The sequence below is a fragment of the Dipodomys merriami genome, unplaced genomic scaffold, assembly GCF_024711535.1.
Source record: "Dipodomys merriami isolate MVZ:Mamm:240054 unplaced genomic scaffold, mDipMer1.0.p SCAF_19, whole genome shotgun sequence".
In the NCBI taxonomy this organism is placed as follows: Eukaryota; Metazoa; Chordata; class Mammalia; order Rodentia; family Heteromyidae; genus Dipodomys; species Dipodomys merriami.
Window position 1 is genome coordinate 14058941 of NW_027203270.1, and position 16780 is coordinate 14075720.

Consider the following 16780-nt stretch of genomic DNA (forward strand, 5'->3'; position numbering starts at 1 on the left):
CATATATATGTATATGTATACATACACAAATATGAAACCTGGAATGTTCTATTGTAAGAGATCAACATTGTTGCTTCTGTCCACTGATTATACATTATATTCTTCCCTTTCCTTCTGTGTGCTTTTTGAAACACAAGTTATTTCTCAACCAAACAAGTTGTACTGAACTAAAAGTTAGTAAATTCCAGAGGTTAGGAATCCAATGAGCCAAGCCAGGTGCCCAACACATGTCTTGATTCCTGAAATCCCATGAATATTGTCTTCCATGGCAAAATGACTTTGCAAATATGATTAAGGGATCTGAGATCAAGAAATAGCCTGGATTTTCAAGGTGAGCCCAATGTAATCATATGGACTCATAGAAGCAGAGACCCTTCTTTATGGAAAACAGAAAGAGAAGAGTCACAGAGATTGTGAAATTAGAAAGAATTGACATCTCATGGCCTTCTCTGAGATGCATGAGGCTATGTATAAAGACTCGAGGTTTCTCGGAGTGAAGAGCAGTCCAGCTAATAGTTAGAAAGGAAATCAAGACTTTAGTCTTTCTTGGGCATTAGTGGCTCACACCTATCTACTCAGTAGGCTGAGATCTGAGAATTACAGTTCAAAGCAAGCCTGAGGGCTGGGAAGGTGGCTCAGTGGTAGAGCGCTTGCCTTGCATGCTCAAGGCCCTGGGTTCGATTCCTCAGCACCACATAAGAAAAAAGCCGGAAGTGGCGCTGTGGCTCAAGTGGTAGAGCGCTAGCCTTGAGCTGAAGAGCTGAGGGACAGCACCCAGGCCCAGAGGTCAGGCCCCACGACCGGACCCAAAAAAAAAAAACAAAAAACAAAAACAAAGCAATCCTGAGCAGGAAGTCTTTGAGATTCTTATCTCCAATTAACCACCAAAATGCTGGAGGTGGAGCTGTGGCTCAAATGATAGCATGCCAATCTTGAGTGAAAAAGCTAAGGGATAGCACCCTTGTCCTGAGTTCAAGCCCTAGCAGTGGCATGTGTGTGTACATCTGTGCACACACGCACACACAAAAGCATAGTTGAAAGCCAGCTTAGATAGAAAGTCTGCAAGACTGCATCTCCAATTAACCAGTAAATGCCATACTAGAGATGTGGCTCAAGTGGTAGAGCACTGGCTGGGGGCAAGAAAGCTGATGAGAGCACAAGTCCCATCTCTCCACAAAAGAGACTTTAGGTTTTTTATTTCCCTGAGGTATAAAGAGGGACAGTGGTTTGGTATTTTAAGTCATATATGATTTTATTTTCATATGTGACTTTTGAAAACACAAAAATCAAAGGCTAAAAGGCTTTTGATAAGATACAACATTCATTCATGTTAAAAGCCCTGGAGAAAATAGGAATAGAAGGAACATTCCTTAAAACAAGAAAAGCCATATATGACAGACCAATAGCCAATATTATACTTAATGGGGAACAACTACAACCAATTCTCCTAAAATCAGGAACAAGGCAAGGATGCCCATTCTCTCCACTCCTCTTCAATATAGTTCTAGAATCCTTAGCCAGAGCAATAAGGCAAGAAAAATACATTAAAGGGATCTGCATAGTGAAAGAAGAAGTTAAAACTATCCCTTTTTGCAGATGACATGATACTAAACCTCCATGATCCCAAAAACTCTACTCCCAAACGCTTAGAATTTATAAACCGGGGGTGAAGGGAGGATGGGATGGGAAAGGGAAACAAAGGAGGAGGCTACAATGCTTGATAAGAAATGTACTCATTATCTTGCTCATGTAATTGTAACCCCTCTGTACAGTATTTTCACAATAAAAAAAATTTAAAAAAGAACTTATAAACCACTTCAGCAAAGTAGCAGGATACAAAATTAACCCACAAAAAACAGTCATCATGGGGCTGGGAAGGTGGCTCAGTGGTAGAGCGCTTACCTTGCATGCATGAGGCCCTGGGTTTGATTCCTCAGCACCATATAAGCAAAAAGAAAAAAAGCCGGAAGTGGTGCTGTGGCTCAAGTGGTAGAGTGCTAGCCTTGAGCTGAAGAGCTGAGGGACAGGGCCCAGGCCCAGAGTTCAGGCCCCACGACTCAAAATAAAAAAAATCAGTCACCATTTTGTACACCCAACAATGCACAAGTAGAAAGGGAAATCAAGTAAACAATCCCATTCACAATAACCTCAAAAAATGAAATATTTAGGAATTAACCTAACCAAAGATGTAAAAGTACAATTAATGAAAACTATAAAAACTTAAAGAAATTATAGAGGACACCAGGAAATGGAAAGACCTTCCATGTTCTTGGATAGGCAGACTTAATATAGTGAAAATGGCCATGCTGCCAAAATTGATATAAAAATTCAATGCAATTCCTATTAAAATCCCAATGACGTTCATCACTGAAATACAGAAAACAGTCCAAAAAATCCTATAGAACAACAAAAGACCTAGAATAGCCAAGACAATTCTAGGCAAAATAGACAACATGGGAGGGATCTCGATGCCGGACTTCAAACTCTACTATAGAGCTATAATAACAAAGACAACTTGGTACTGGCATAAGCAGACCCAAAGACCAATGGAATAGAATAGAAGATCCAGAAATAAAACCACACGCTTATAGTCAGCTAATACTTGACAAAGGAGCCAAAGACATACAATGGAAGAAACACAGCCTCTTCAACTACTAGTGCTGGGAAAACTAGGCGGCCATAATCAGAAAACTAAAAGTGGACCCCAGCCTATCACTACGCACCAGCATCAACTCAAAATGGATTAAAGACCTTAACATCAAACCTGATACTATGAAACTACTACAGGACAGAGTAGGAGAGACACTTGAACTTATAGCATAGGTAGGAACTTCCTGAACAGAGTTCCAGGGTCACAACAAATTGGAGAGACTCGACAAATGGGACTACCTTAAAATAAAAAGTTTCTGTACAGCTAAAGACATAGCAACCAAACTAGAAAGACAGCCAACTAACTGGGAAAAAATATTTACCAACAATATCAGATAAGGGGCTAATACCCAGTATATACAAGGAACTCAAGAAATGAATCCCTCCCAAACCTAACAAACCAATTACTAAATGGGCAAGGGAACTAAAGAGACTTCTCAGAAGAAACAAAAATGGCAATGAAACACATGAGGAAATGTTCACCATCCCTGGTTGTAAAGGAAATGCTAATAAAGACAACCCTGAGATACCACCTTACCCCAGTCAGAATGGCCCACATCCTAAATTCAGCCAACAACAAATGCTGAAGGGGATGTGGAGAAAGAGGAACCCTATTACACTGCTGGTGGGAATGTACACTTATACAACCACCGTGGAAAGTGGTCCTCAGAAAGTGGAGGGTCCTCAGAAAGCTAAATACAGACCTCCCCATGACCCAGTCATACCACTCCTAGGCATCTATACTGAACAGGAACCAGGATATAAGGACACATGCATCTCCATGTTCATTGCAGCACTGTTTACAATAGCCAAGATATAGAAACAACCCAGATGCCCCACCACAGATGAATGGATCCAAAAATTGTGGTACCTATGTACAATGGAATATTATGCAGCCATTAGAAAGGACAAAATAATGGCATTCACAGGGAAATGGATGGAACTAGAAAAAATCATGTTGAGTGAGGTAAGCCAGGAGCAAAGAGACAAACGGCACATGGTCTCCCTGATAAGTGGATGTTAAATCCAAAACGTAAGGAGATACAACAAAGTAAACAGCAATGGGAGGTAGGGAATGACAAGGAAAGAGGGAACAGCTGACACTAAGCAAAAGGAAAGAAATGTACATATCACCCGATGTGGAAGAAATAACTGTATTGTCAAAGCTCATAGAACCCATGAACTTTATAGAGCACAATAAAGACAATTTGTCCCATGAAGTTTAGAATGTGTTTGTGGGGCTGGGAAGGTGGCTCAGTGGTAGAGCACTTGCCTTGCATGCTTGAGGCCCTGGGTTCGATTCCTCAGCACCACATAAGAAAAAAGCTGGAAGTGGCGCTGTGGCTCAAGTGGTAGAGCACTAGCCTTGAGCTGAAGAGCTGAGGGACAGCACCCAGTCCCAGAGTTCAGGCCCCACGACTGGACCCCCCCCCAAAAAAAAGAAAGTAATACCATTTATGGGCTGGGAAGGTGGCTCAGTGGTAGAGTGCTTGCCTTGCATGCATGAGGCCCTGGTTTCAATTCCTCAGCACCACATAAGCAGAAAAAGCCAGAAGTGGCGCTGTGGCTCACGTGGAAGAGTGCTAGCCTTGAGCTGAAGAGCTGAGGGACAGCGCCTAGGCCCAGAGTTCAGGCCCACAACTGACCATAAAAAAAAAATAAAATAAAATAAAAATAGAATGTGTTTGTGACTTTAACTAAGAATCACTATCCCACAATACTGTGAAAGTTGTGAAATTTATGTAATCACTTAATCACAATAAAAATTGCTATAAAAAGAAAATTAAATGACAATAATAAATATTGTTTTTTTCTGGAGTATCTTTTGTAAATGCGTGGAACTGTTATTTACCTAAGTAGAAATACAAGTAAAATTGAATAATTGTTTTGACCTTTATGGATTAATGGCATGCCAAACTCATTCTTATAGTTGAACTTCGGTGTATGCATTAGTATGTTAAAATAAGTGAGAAAAAGACAAAAAATTATGGTAGTACTTGCAAAAAAATCAAAGGCTAGGCAATGATATCTGTTTTACCTTATTGCATTGTTTTCTACAGATTTTCTGCTTGAAATGGAGAAACTATTGAGAAAAAAAAAAAAGTCAATACTATCGTTAATGTTTCACCTCCAACCATCCATAATACAAAGCTAACTTGGGCACTTCAAAAATGCCATTACTCTGTCCAGAACATTCTTTCCACATTATTCTATCACTTTAGACCCTCTAGGAAGCAAATTATAAAATTTTATTAAGGAACATATATTAACTTTGCTCATTTTCTTGTGGAGGTAGAGCTTGAACTCAGGGCTTACACGTGCTAGGCAAGTGCTGTATGTACCATTGAACTACAACCTTAGCCTGAAGATGATTTTTTATATAAAAAAATCTTATGACATGTTTTACAAGAAGGCTGCTTTTGAAAAATATGTTTTCCAAAAATTATCTATAAATTTAAAAAAACTAAGAAACTTCCCAACATAGTAAATGAGGGTGGAAATATAATGACAGCTTTTTCTCAGAAAGATTCAACTAGGAGTGTTTGTCTCATTATTGAATAATCAATGAAGGCTTGATGAATTTATAGATGTTTGGTCTAACTAAAGTACAATGAAAAACAAGCTTATTTTAGGTATATTATGAGCCCCTTATTTCTTTTTTTTTGGGGGGGGGTCCCGTCATGGGACCTGAACTCTGGGCCTGGGCGCTGTCCCTCAGTTCTTCAGCTCAAGGCTAGCACTTTACCACTTGAGCCACAGCACCACTTCTGGCTTTTTTCTTTTTGCTTATGTGGTGTTGAGGAATCGAACCCAGGGCCTCATGCATGCAAGGCAAGCGCTCTACCACTGAGCCACTTTCCTAGCCCGAGCCCCTTATTTCTATATTCTGTTTCTGGTTTGAAATTCAGAGTGGTAGATGTATAAAATTTTAGAGGGGATAAACAGGAAGGAATTATTTGGAGTTGGCTAATGGTTTAGACTGAGATACACAACTAGCACAAGACTTTACTTTCTAAATATATTTTCAAAAACAATTTTTCAGGCTAGTGTATGTATACCAAATAACAAAGAAAAAATAAAGAAAATCAGAAAGAAACTAGAAGCCCAAATGCCATTTATTCCAGGGCTGTGGTTAGAATATATTCCCTAAAAAAAAGAAAAAGGTATATTCGAAATTTAATCCTTAATGTAGCAATGCAGATAGGTGGGTCCTAGTAGGAGATTGTGAGGCTTTACTCTCATAAATGGATTAATGCAGAGTATGAAAGGGCTGAGGTCAAAAGTTTGACCCCAATTCCTTTCCTCCTTTTTATCTTCCATTATGAGGTGATGTAGCTAGAGGGTCTATGTCAGGGGCTAGCCCCTTGATGTTACAATTCTCAGTTCCCAGAACTTCTTGAAAGAGCAATTTCTTTTTATTAATTACCCAGTATAGGAGCTGGGAAGGTGGCTCAGTGGTAGAGTGCTTGCCTTGCATGCATGAGGCCCTCAGTTCGATTCCTCAACACCACATAAGCAGAAAAAGCTGGAAGTGGGCCTGAGGCTCAAGTGGTAGAACACTGGTCTACAGCTGAATAGCTGTAGGCCCAGAGTTCAGCGCCCAGGCCCAGAGTTCAGGCCCCACAACCAACAAAAACAAACAAACAAATAAATTACCCAGTATATGGTATTCTGTTTTGGTATAACACACATCAGACTAAGACATCTTCATTTAGCACATTTAAGATCATGGAGACAAGAGAAAGTTTCACTTTACACAGCTATTGTTCATTTTCCAGGCAGCATTCAGCAAAAGACAGCATATGGAGCCTATTGTCATAGTTTCTCTTTGATTTCAGTAGTTACTCTTTTTTTAAAGAACTTAATAAAAATCCCCTTTACTTTTCCTAATTAAATTTGTTTTTGCTATAGTTAGATGTAATATTTTTATAGACTGTACTCTTTGTCATTGTTGTTGGTTGTAGAACTTGAATTCAGGGACTGGGCACTTTTCCTTGAGCTCTTTCATTCAAGGCTAGCCCTTTACCACTTTGAAGCACAGCTCTGCTTCTTGTTTTCTGGTGGTTAATTGCAGATGAGAATCTCACAGACTTTCCTCTCTGGGTTGGCTTTGAACCCATACCCTCAGATCTCAGCCTCTTGTGTAGCTAGGATTAACAGGTATGAGCCACCAATACCAGTTTATTAAATGTATTAATACTGGTTATTTTTTATGCCTACCTGAGGCTTGAACTCAGGGCCTGGGCACTGTCCCTGGGCTTCTTTTGGTCAAAGATTGCACTCTACCACTTGAGCCACAACTCTACTTCTGGCTTTTTTTTTTTTTTTGTACTTTAGTGGAGATAAGAGTTTCAGGGCTGGGAAGGTGGCTCAGTGGTAGAGCGCTTGCCTTGCATGCATGAGGCACTGGGTTCAATTCCTCAGCACCACATAAGCAAGAAGAAAAAAGCCAGAAGTGGTGCTGTGGCTCAAGTGCTAGAGCGCTAGCCTTGAGCTGAAGAGCTGAGGGACAACACCCAGGCCTAGAATTCAGGCCCCACAACCAGACCCGCCCCCCCCCCCCCAAAAAAAAAAGTTTCAGACTTTCCTTCTTCTGGCTGGCTTTAAATCTCAATCCTCAGATCTCAGCCTCCTGAGTAGCCATGATTACAAGCATGAGCCATCAAAGCCCACCTTAATATTGTTTTCTTTTGTTTTTTTTTTTGGGGGGGGTCTGGTCATGTGGCCTGAACTCTGGGCCTGGGCGCTGTCCCTCAGCTCTTCAGCTCAAGGCTAACACTCTACCAATTGAGCCACAGCGCCACTTCTGGCTTTTTTCTTTTTGCTTATGTGGTGCTGAGGAATTGAACCCAGGGCCTCTGGCATGCAAGGCATGCACTATACCACTGAGCCACCTTCCCAGCCCCAATATTGTTTTCTTATAAATAAACTAATCTCTACTAAAACCATATTGATCTGGTAACTCATGCTTATAATCCTAGTTAAGTCAGGAGACTGAGATCTGAGGATCATGATTCAAAGACAGCCACGCAGGAAAACTCTGTGAATCTTAACTCTAATTAGCTACCAAAAAGCTGGACATGGAGGTGTGGCTAAAGTTGTAGAGCACCAGCCTTAAGCAGGAAAAAAAAAACAAGTAAGAGTGTGAGGCCTTTTGTTCAAGCCCCAGAACTGGTATACACACACAGAGAGAAGAGACAAGGAGAATGAGAAATGTTTAGTGGGGTAGGAGGAAAGTTACAAGAGAGTGTTGTCCAATATTCAAGTCAAGGAAAATAATTGTTCCCTGAATCGTTGCCAAGAAGCAGATGATGAAGACTGGGTATTAACTAATGAATTTGAAAATGAAAGAACATAGCCAGGTGCCAGTGGCTCACACCTGTAATCCTAGCTACTCAGGAGGCTGAGATCTGAGGATCATGGTTCAAAGCCAGCAGAAAAGTCTATGAGACTCCAATTATCTCCAATTCCACCAGAAAACCAGAAGTGGTGCTGTGGCTCAAGTGGTAGAGCACACACTCGCCTTGAGCTGAAGAGCGCAGGGATAGCGCCCAAGCCCAGAGTTCAAGCCCCATGACTGACCAAAAAAAGAAAAGAAAAAGAAAATGAAAGAACATAAGCTTGACTAAAAAAGTTTTGGTATGATCAAAGCACAATTATATACAACACATTATTTTGTATAGTAAATAAAGAACAGTTTGGGTGCAGTGGTGAGGACAGAGTCATCACTGGAAACTATATTAATTTTTATGGACTTTTCTATATTTTCTGAATGTTCTACAATGTACTTTTCTTTTCCCCCCAAGTACAGAGGTTTGAACTCAGGGCTTTTTGCTTGCTGGGCAAGTGCTTTACCCCTGAGCTATACCTCTAGCTCACTTTTTGCTGCTCCTGGATATGCACCAAGGTACATCTATTTTAGGCATTACCATAACTGAGCATGCCACCATGCCTAGATTCTTCCATGAGCTGGAGTCTTGTGGATTTTTTGGTTGGAGTGGCCTTGAACCATGATCTTCCCAAGCCCCATCTCACACATAGACAGGATTACATGGATGATCCATGCATGCACTTTTAACATCAGAAATGCAATCAACACCCACAGTTTTCACAATTATTTTAAAAAATGTTTGTACATTAAAATCAAATTTTCTTAAAAATGTTTTCCTATGGAACATCTTGTTCCTGAATGGTAGTGAATGTGTACAATGTCACTGTTCTTAAAGCTGAAGGACATCTAAACTTTCTTAGTTTTATTCTCTGTCCTAAAAAGCTTCAGTGAGAATATGATGTCTGACTACCCTTCTCAAATGAAATCTCTTCTTCTTTTCAGGAGGCAGGCTATGTTTTACGCAACATGATGGTTGTACCATACAAGGGCCTAACAGAAATCCACACGAGGCCCCCTACCATCTCCAGGAAATCCTGCATCTTCAGGTATGAGATATGTCTTTTTTGTCTGACTTCCAGAACACATCCCCCAGGATGAGATAGATCTGAAAGACATAACTTTTATTAGTATACTACCTCTTAGTAGTATACTAATTCTTTGCTAATTATACACTAAGTATTCATTCTAAAATCTTATTTATTATTTTTTAGTTAACACGCAGAAAAAATTTAGTCACTTTGCTTGCATCCTAGAAGGATTTGTTTTCATTTGTGCCAGTCCTGGGGCTTGAACTCAGGGCTAGGGTACTGTCCCTTAACTTTTTTGCTCAAGGTTAGCACTCTACCACTTGAGCCACAGCTCTACTTCCAGTTTTCATGGTAGCTTAGTGGAGGCAAGATTCTCATTGACTTTCCTGCCTAGGCTGACTTTGAATCTTGATCTCAGATCTCAGCCTCCTGAGTAGTTAGGATTATAGGAATGAGCCATCAGCATCTGGCTAATCCTATGAGGTTTAGTAACTCATATATTATAATCACTAGCATAAAGGTGCTACAGAACAACTCTAACTAGAGAATCAATTCCATGAAAACCTGTCTCTCACTGAAGCAGATGCTGATGATGCTCTGCCCAGATCCCCAGCATGCCTTTTTTTTCTTGCTGGCTGTTGTAGGTACTGTTGCAGGTAACAACTCCTCACAGTGTAACTTTCTCTAGAGTACCCTTGAGTGATGGATCCCCTTCCCAGTAGGTACCTAAGAGTTATCTCAACACTCTCCCACTACCCCAAATCACTACCCACATCCAAAACAGTGTAGAGCAAAACACTGACTAATACCAGCATATAAGAGACTCTTCCTTGCCTCCAGGTAGGACAGATGTTTTTTGTCTGTCCTGGGGACTTGAACTCTGGGCCTGGGCGCTGTCCCTGTGCTCTTCAGTTCAAGGCCAGCGCTCTACCGCTTGAGCCACAGCTCCACTTGTGGCTTATTGGAGATAAGAGTCTCACCGAGCCGGGCGCTGGTGGCTCACGCCTGTAATCCTAGCTACTCAGGAGGCTGCGATCTGAGGATCGCGGTTCAAAGCCAGCCCGGGCAGGAGAGACTCTGAGACTCCTATCTCCAATAAACCACCAGAAAACCGGAAGTGGCGCTGTAGCTCAAGTGGTAGAGCGCTTGCCTTGAGCTGAAGAGCTGAAGGACAGCGCCCAGGCCCAGAGTTCAAGCCCCAGGACCGACAAAAAAAAAAAGAGTCTCACCGACTTTCCTGCTCGGGCTGGCTTTGAGCCGCGATCCTCAGATCTCAGCTTCCTGAGTAGCTAGGATTACAGGCGTGAGCCACCGTGAGCCACGGTGCACGGCTCAGATTTTTTTTTTTTTGTACAATTGACTTCTGTGATCTCCCTCTTGGGATGAAGCTGGAACTAGACTGAAATACATTTGTGCATGTCTTCTCTTGTTCCCTACACTGCTTGCATCTGTTCCTCACAGGTATCTCCAGAGAGCACTCCCTCCATCAATTATTTGCATCTTTGCCTCAGGGTTTGCTTCTAGGAAACCTAACCAATTGCATGCATCAGTCATTCGTTCTAGCATTCCACCAACATGGGCAAACAGAACACCAATACTATACTTATTTGACCTCCATGTAGGTATAGTATAAGTACATGATAGAGACAGTGAAGCAGAGCCTTATAATGCAGAGTGACTTGCATTCTACTACTTTAGAGTGGGTAGTCAGGAAAGGGCAGACAAAGTGGCTGATGCTGGTTGTTCACACCTGTAATCCTAGCTATTCAGGAGGCCGAGATCTAAGGTTCCAGATTCAAAGCCAGCCCAGGCAGGAAAGTCTATGAGACTCCACTAAACTAAAAAAAAAAAAAAAAAGCCAGAAGTAGAGCTGTGGCTCCAGTGGTAGAACTCTGGCCTTCAGCAAAAGACAAGGGGTACAGTGTTCCATACAAATGAAACAGCAATATATGGCCTGGTGGGCTGAGATGGACACAAGCTAGGGAATAATTCAACATGTTTGGGTGGGATGTTGTGATGAGCCTGATGTTTAATACCCTGATGTTTGTTTGGGATTGGTTTCAGAGATTTCCTCTTTAAGTGTACAGACAGTTCAGAAGTTATATTGGCCTCTGCCTGTGGAGAAACACACATAGTAATTCCACTTCGTGAAAAAACAGGAGAGGCTCTTGGAACCCTTGATGTTAATATCGGCAAGATAAGAATGTTATTTTTTCAAGAATATAAAGATCTACAGAAAATGACGAAGATGATCCAAGCTGCCTGCTATGAACTACTGGAGGAATTAACTGGAGACACACAGAAAAACTTCGTCTTAGGTATTGTGAATGTGGTGACAGTCTGGATTCATGGGTTTAATAGGTTTCTGGAGAAATCACAGAGACTGACTGGGATGAGGGATGTATTTTCTTTTTCATTTGCTTACTTTTTTGGAAGCAGTGGGGTTTGAAACTTGGGGTCTTGTGATTGCTTAGCAAGCACTCTACTGCTGTAGCTTCTTGTATCTAAAAGATGCATTTTGTGAAATGCATTCTTTCCGTATATAGATCTTTCCATATGAAAGGAATTCTATTATCCAGGTCTAACCTGACAAGTATGGGCTGTAAACTACAGCAAAGGGCAGGGAATTACTTTATCCTGGTTAGAGCCATATTGTTTTAGAACTGGAAAAACTCATACAGGCAAGATAGAATTAGCATTAGGTTGGATAGCACTAACTCATGTCTACATTATTAGCTACTCAGAATGCTGTAGTCTCAGAATTGCAGGTCAAAGTCAGCCTGGGCAGGAAAGTCCATAAGATTCTTCTCTCCAATTAACCAGCAAAATAAAGCCAGAGAGGAGCTGTGGCTCAAATGGTAGAGCACTAGTCTTGAGTGAAAAAGCTAAGAGACAGTGTTCTGGCCATGAGTTTAAGTCCCAGTACCAGAGTTCATGTGTGCATGTGTGTGTACACACATGCGTGTGCATATACACACAGAGAAAGAACTAGCACTAATAAATTCTTAGCATGTGTAAGCACTTTTTCCCCCAAGACTGGAACTTGAACTCTGTGTCTGACACTTTCTTTTCTTTCTTTTTGAGACCAAGACTAAAACTCAGTATCTGGCAATTTTCTCATTAGCAGGTGCCCTACCACCTGACCCACACTTCCAACCCCAAGCACTTTCAATACATCTTTTCAAATGACCTTACCATAACCTCCTTAGGTGAATTGTTGCTTGCCCATTCAACAGGAGAGGAAAGAAAGTTCAAAGAAAGGAAGGAACAAGGGGTGAAAGCTGAATTTGAAACCCAAGTTTGGATGCTTTTGCTACAATATTACACAGGACATCACATTTTACAGAAAAAGCTTTAGCTAAGCCCCTGAGCCTTAGCCAAGACTCAATAGCAAGCAAGCAGCAGAGCCAAGACCAAATAAGTCCCAGTTCCTGAAGCTCCATATCCCCGAGGCTACTCTTAGCACAATACCAACTTAGAGCAGGGGGTTGGAAGAATACATGGAAACCCTTAACTAGACTGAAGTGAATTACAGGAACATGCAAGTAACATTATTAAGTAGCAAAATTTCTAGCCATTATATAGAATGGGATAAAGGAGAAAACAACATGATGGTGCCAGCCTGTAGTCACAGCTATTTGGGAAACTAAAGCAGGAAGAATACTTGGCCTGGGATTTCAAGACCAGCCTGGTCAACATAGAAAGATTCCATCTCAGCAAAAAGAAAGCAAGCAAGCCAGGCACTGATGGCCATACCTGTAATACTAGCACAGGCAAGAAACTATCTGATATGATTATCTCCAATTAATCACCAAAAAGCCAGAAGTGGACTTGTGGTTCAAATAGTAAAGCACCAGCCTTGAGGAAAAAAAGCCAAGGGATAGCACCCAGGCCCTGAGTTCAAACCCCAATATGAGAGAGACACAGACAGACAGAAAGCAAAGAGACAGAGAGAAAGAGAAAGAGAAAGGACAAAGAAGAAGAAAGGATAAAGAGACAAGAAATGAAATGAAAAAAATGAACATTTGTTAATGTTCTGAGTCTAAGCACTATTGCATACAACACCCAACTGAATTGTCACAACCCACCAAGGAAGTAGGGATTACTCACTAGAGAGACAGGATATTCAAAGAGACAATAAAACTCATACAGATGAGAGGATGGATTCAAACTAAGGCCTAACTCTGAAACCCAACTTTTTAGAAATAGAGGTAAACTCAAATGATAATATACCAGCCTTAAGTTAAAAAAGGCCAGATGAGAGACTCTGCCCTGAATAATTCAAGCACCAGGACCAGCACACAAAATAAATATATAAGATTCAAGTTTTTGTCTTTTCTCAAAGCCTCCTTCCTAAGAGCAGCATTGGTTATAATTCTATTTCTATTTTGTTTTCATGTCAAGAGAAGTTAAGATTGTTCAAAATCGGGGCTGGGAAGGTGGCTCAGTGGTAGAGTGCTTGCCTTGCATGCATGAGGCCCTGGGTTCGATTCCCCAGCACCACATAAGCAAAAAGAAAAAAAGCCGGAAGTGGCACTGTGGCTCAAGTGGTAGAGCGCTAGCCTTGAGCTGAAGAGCTGAGGGACAGTGCCCAGGCCCAGAGTTCAGGCCCCATGACCGGACCCAAAAAAAAAGATTGTTCAAAATCTTTTTTTGCCCAAAAAAATAATAATGTATATTATACTAGGCTCAGAATCCTCTGGAAAGTAATGTATGTGATTGACCAGCAATGTGAGATGTCATTCTGTTATTCCAGAGATGGAAAGATTAGGGGAAGTGCAGCGGGCAGGAATTCTGTTCTTCCGGATCATGCTGCAGGAACTGACGCAATGCCTCCAACAGCTTGGTTCCATGGACTTTGTGTCGCTGATACTCTATGATCATGACTCTCACTTAGTGTTCACCCTTCCTCAAGACAAGGCACAGAGGTGGGAAATCTGGGTAAACATCGTACAAGACATCCTGAGAGGAGTGATCTTATTCTTTCATCCCGAGTTGGAACTTTCACAGGACCTCGCAGATTGGGATGCCTGTAAATTTGTATGTGGTTTTTATTTTCTAAATTACTCTTTTTATTGAATAATAACTTATATAAATTCAGGTACGCAAATCATAAATAGTACAACCTACAGGTGTACAAATACAAATGTACAAATACATTATGTTTTCATATCTAGATCAAGATACAATATTATCTGGGTACTGGTACCTCACACCTGTAATCCTAGCTCCTCAAGAGGCTGAGATCTGAGAATTCAAAGCCAGCCTGCTCAGAAAACCCATGAGGCTCTGATGTCCAATTAACCATGAAAAAGCCAGAAGTGGAGCTGTGGCTCTGCCCTGAGTTCAAACCCTAGTATCATCACAAAAGAAAATACTTACATCCCCAAAGCCCTCCTTTGTACCCTTTTCCCAGAAATCTCCATACACCAGCCCACAAACTCCAAAGGTAACCATCATCTTTTTATTTTTTAAAACCATAGATTATTTCCCCTAACATTTTTATTAGTGCATACTAATTGTACAATGTGGGAGTTTTGTTGTGATATGCCATATAAATTATACTTTAATAATATTCATTCCCTCTTTTGCTCCTTTGTATCCTTATAGAGTGGGTTTACCTTTTTAAAAATGTATATAAGCCAGGAACTTGAGGTTCATGCCTATAATCCTAGTTATTTAGGAGGCTGAGATCTGAGGATTGTGGTTCAAAGCCAGCCCAGGCAGATAAGAGTCTGAGAGATATTTATGTCCAATTAACCATCAGAAAACTGGAAGTGGCACTGTGGCTCAAAGTGGTAGAGTGCCAGCCTTGAGCAAAAGAGTTCAGGGACATCACTCATGCTCTGAATTTAAGCCCCACGACTGACAAAAAATATATATAAATGAAATTATGTACACTGGTGAACTGGGAATTATATTTTGACTTGCTAATGATCCCATAAATTTTCTTTTGTTCTTTGCTCACAGTATATTAACCAATATTTAGTTGAGAAAATTTGTACCTTGGACCCAACTTCTAACGATGAAGAAATCATTTCAGAGACCATTGCTAATTACATTAAAGGTAAATTTCCACTTAAGTCACAGTAACTTTCCACTTACATCTATACCAACAGCAATAAAACACAACTGTAATTATGAGTTGTTTATTAGAGCAAAGAAAATGGTTCATTTCAGTTTTAGGAGGAAATAGAAATATGCCAAGTACCAGTGGCTCACAACTGTAATCCTAGCTACCCAGGAGGCTGAGATGTAAGGATCATAGTTCAAAGCTAACACAGGCAGGAAAGTTCATGATACTCTTATTTACAATTAGCCACCAAAAAGCCTAAAGTAGAGCTGTGGCTCAAATGGTAGAATGCTAGCCTTGAGTTAAAGCCCCAATACTGGCGGGGGGAGAGAGAGAGAGAGAGAGAGAGAGAGAGAGAGAGAGAGAGAGAGAGAGAGAGAGAGAGAGAGAGAGAGAGAGAGAGAGAGAGAGAGAGAGAGAGAGAGAGAGAGAGAGAGAGAGAGAGAGAGAGAGAGAGAGAGAGAGAGAGAGAGAGAGAGAGAGAGAGAGAGAGAGAGAGAGAGAGAGAGAGAGAGAGAGAGAGAGAGAGAGAGAGAGAGAGAGAGAGAGACAGGTGGGCAGGCAGGCAGACAGACAGATAAACAGAGACAGAGACAGATACAGAGAGACAGAAACAGAGACAGAAAGGAAAAAAGAAATGGTTCTAAATTCTCTAAAAGGAGAGACACAATCTATAATCCCCCCAAAAGACACTATTTTATACATGAAAATCCAAAAGTATATCCAATCTCCATTTGTTGATGACATGTGCATTATTAATTTAAAAACGTCAAGTATCTGAGCACCACTGATTCATGCCTGTAATCCTAGCTACTCAGAAGGGTGATACTGCGAGGATGGTGATTAGGAGCCAGCCTAGGCAAAAAAGCACAATAGCTCACACTCTGTCATCCCAGCTATGTGGGAGGCTGAAATGAAGATCATGGTCTAGGTCAGACCAAATTAAAAAGTTAGCAAGACTTGATGTGGTGTCATGTGCCCTGTCCCCAAATAACCAGTAGAAAGAAAGAAAGGAGGGAATAGAAGTGTGACTCTGCTGTATAGTGCCTGCCTAGCAGATAGGAGGTGCTGAGTTCAAAACCCAGTACTGGAAGGAAAAAAAAAAGTAAAAGTATGTGGGCACATACCCATAATCCCAACACTTCAGAAGACTGATGAAAAACGATTACTTGAGTTCAAGACTTTGAGACCAGACTGGGTAACCCAGAGAGAACCCACCTCAAAACAAAACAAAACAAAATAACCTAACAGACAGGGATTGCAATGAGGCTTTGAACATTAAGCAAAATGGCTATTTTTTATCTTTAGCTTCTTTAACCAACGAAAATAAAAAACCATTAGCCTATATAAACTTGTAACATAGATATTTGGGTACAGAAGAATCAGTAGGGCTTCAGAGCAACAATGCTATCTGCTAGAAAAGATGATAATCAATTTGTCCACAGAGAATAGGCCACATTATAAACATACAGCCAAGTGCTGGTGGTTCATACCTATAATCCTAATTACTCAGGAGACTGAGATCTGAGAATCATGGTTCAAAGCCAGCCTAGGCAGGAAAGTCCGTGAGACTCTTATCTCCAATTAACCACCAGAAAATCAGAAGTGGTACTGTAGCTTAAAGTGGTAGAGCACTAA

The 16780-nt window shown here is 41.0% G+C and overlaps 1 protein-coding gene across 1 annotated transcript in view; it reads left to right on the plus strand.

Moving 5' to 3' along the window:
• Efcab5 (EF-hand calcium binding domain 5) overlaps positions 1-16780 on the plus strand; it is a 93386-nt gene that overhangs the window by 65569 nt on the left and 11037 nt on the right. Inside the window, exons 19-22 of the mRNA XM_070027390.1 lie at positions 8984-9087; positions 11134-11387; positions 13826-14109; positions 15040-15136. Coding sequence (XP_069883491.1) covers positions 8984-9087; positions 11134-11387; positions 13826-14109; positions 15040-15136 — 739 coding nt within the window. The remainder of the gene's footprint in view (positions 1-8983; positions 9088-11133; positions 11388-13825; positions 14110-15039; positions 15137-16780) is intronic.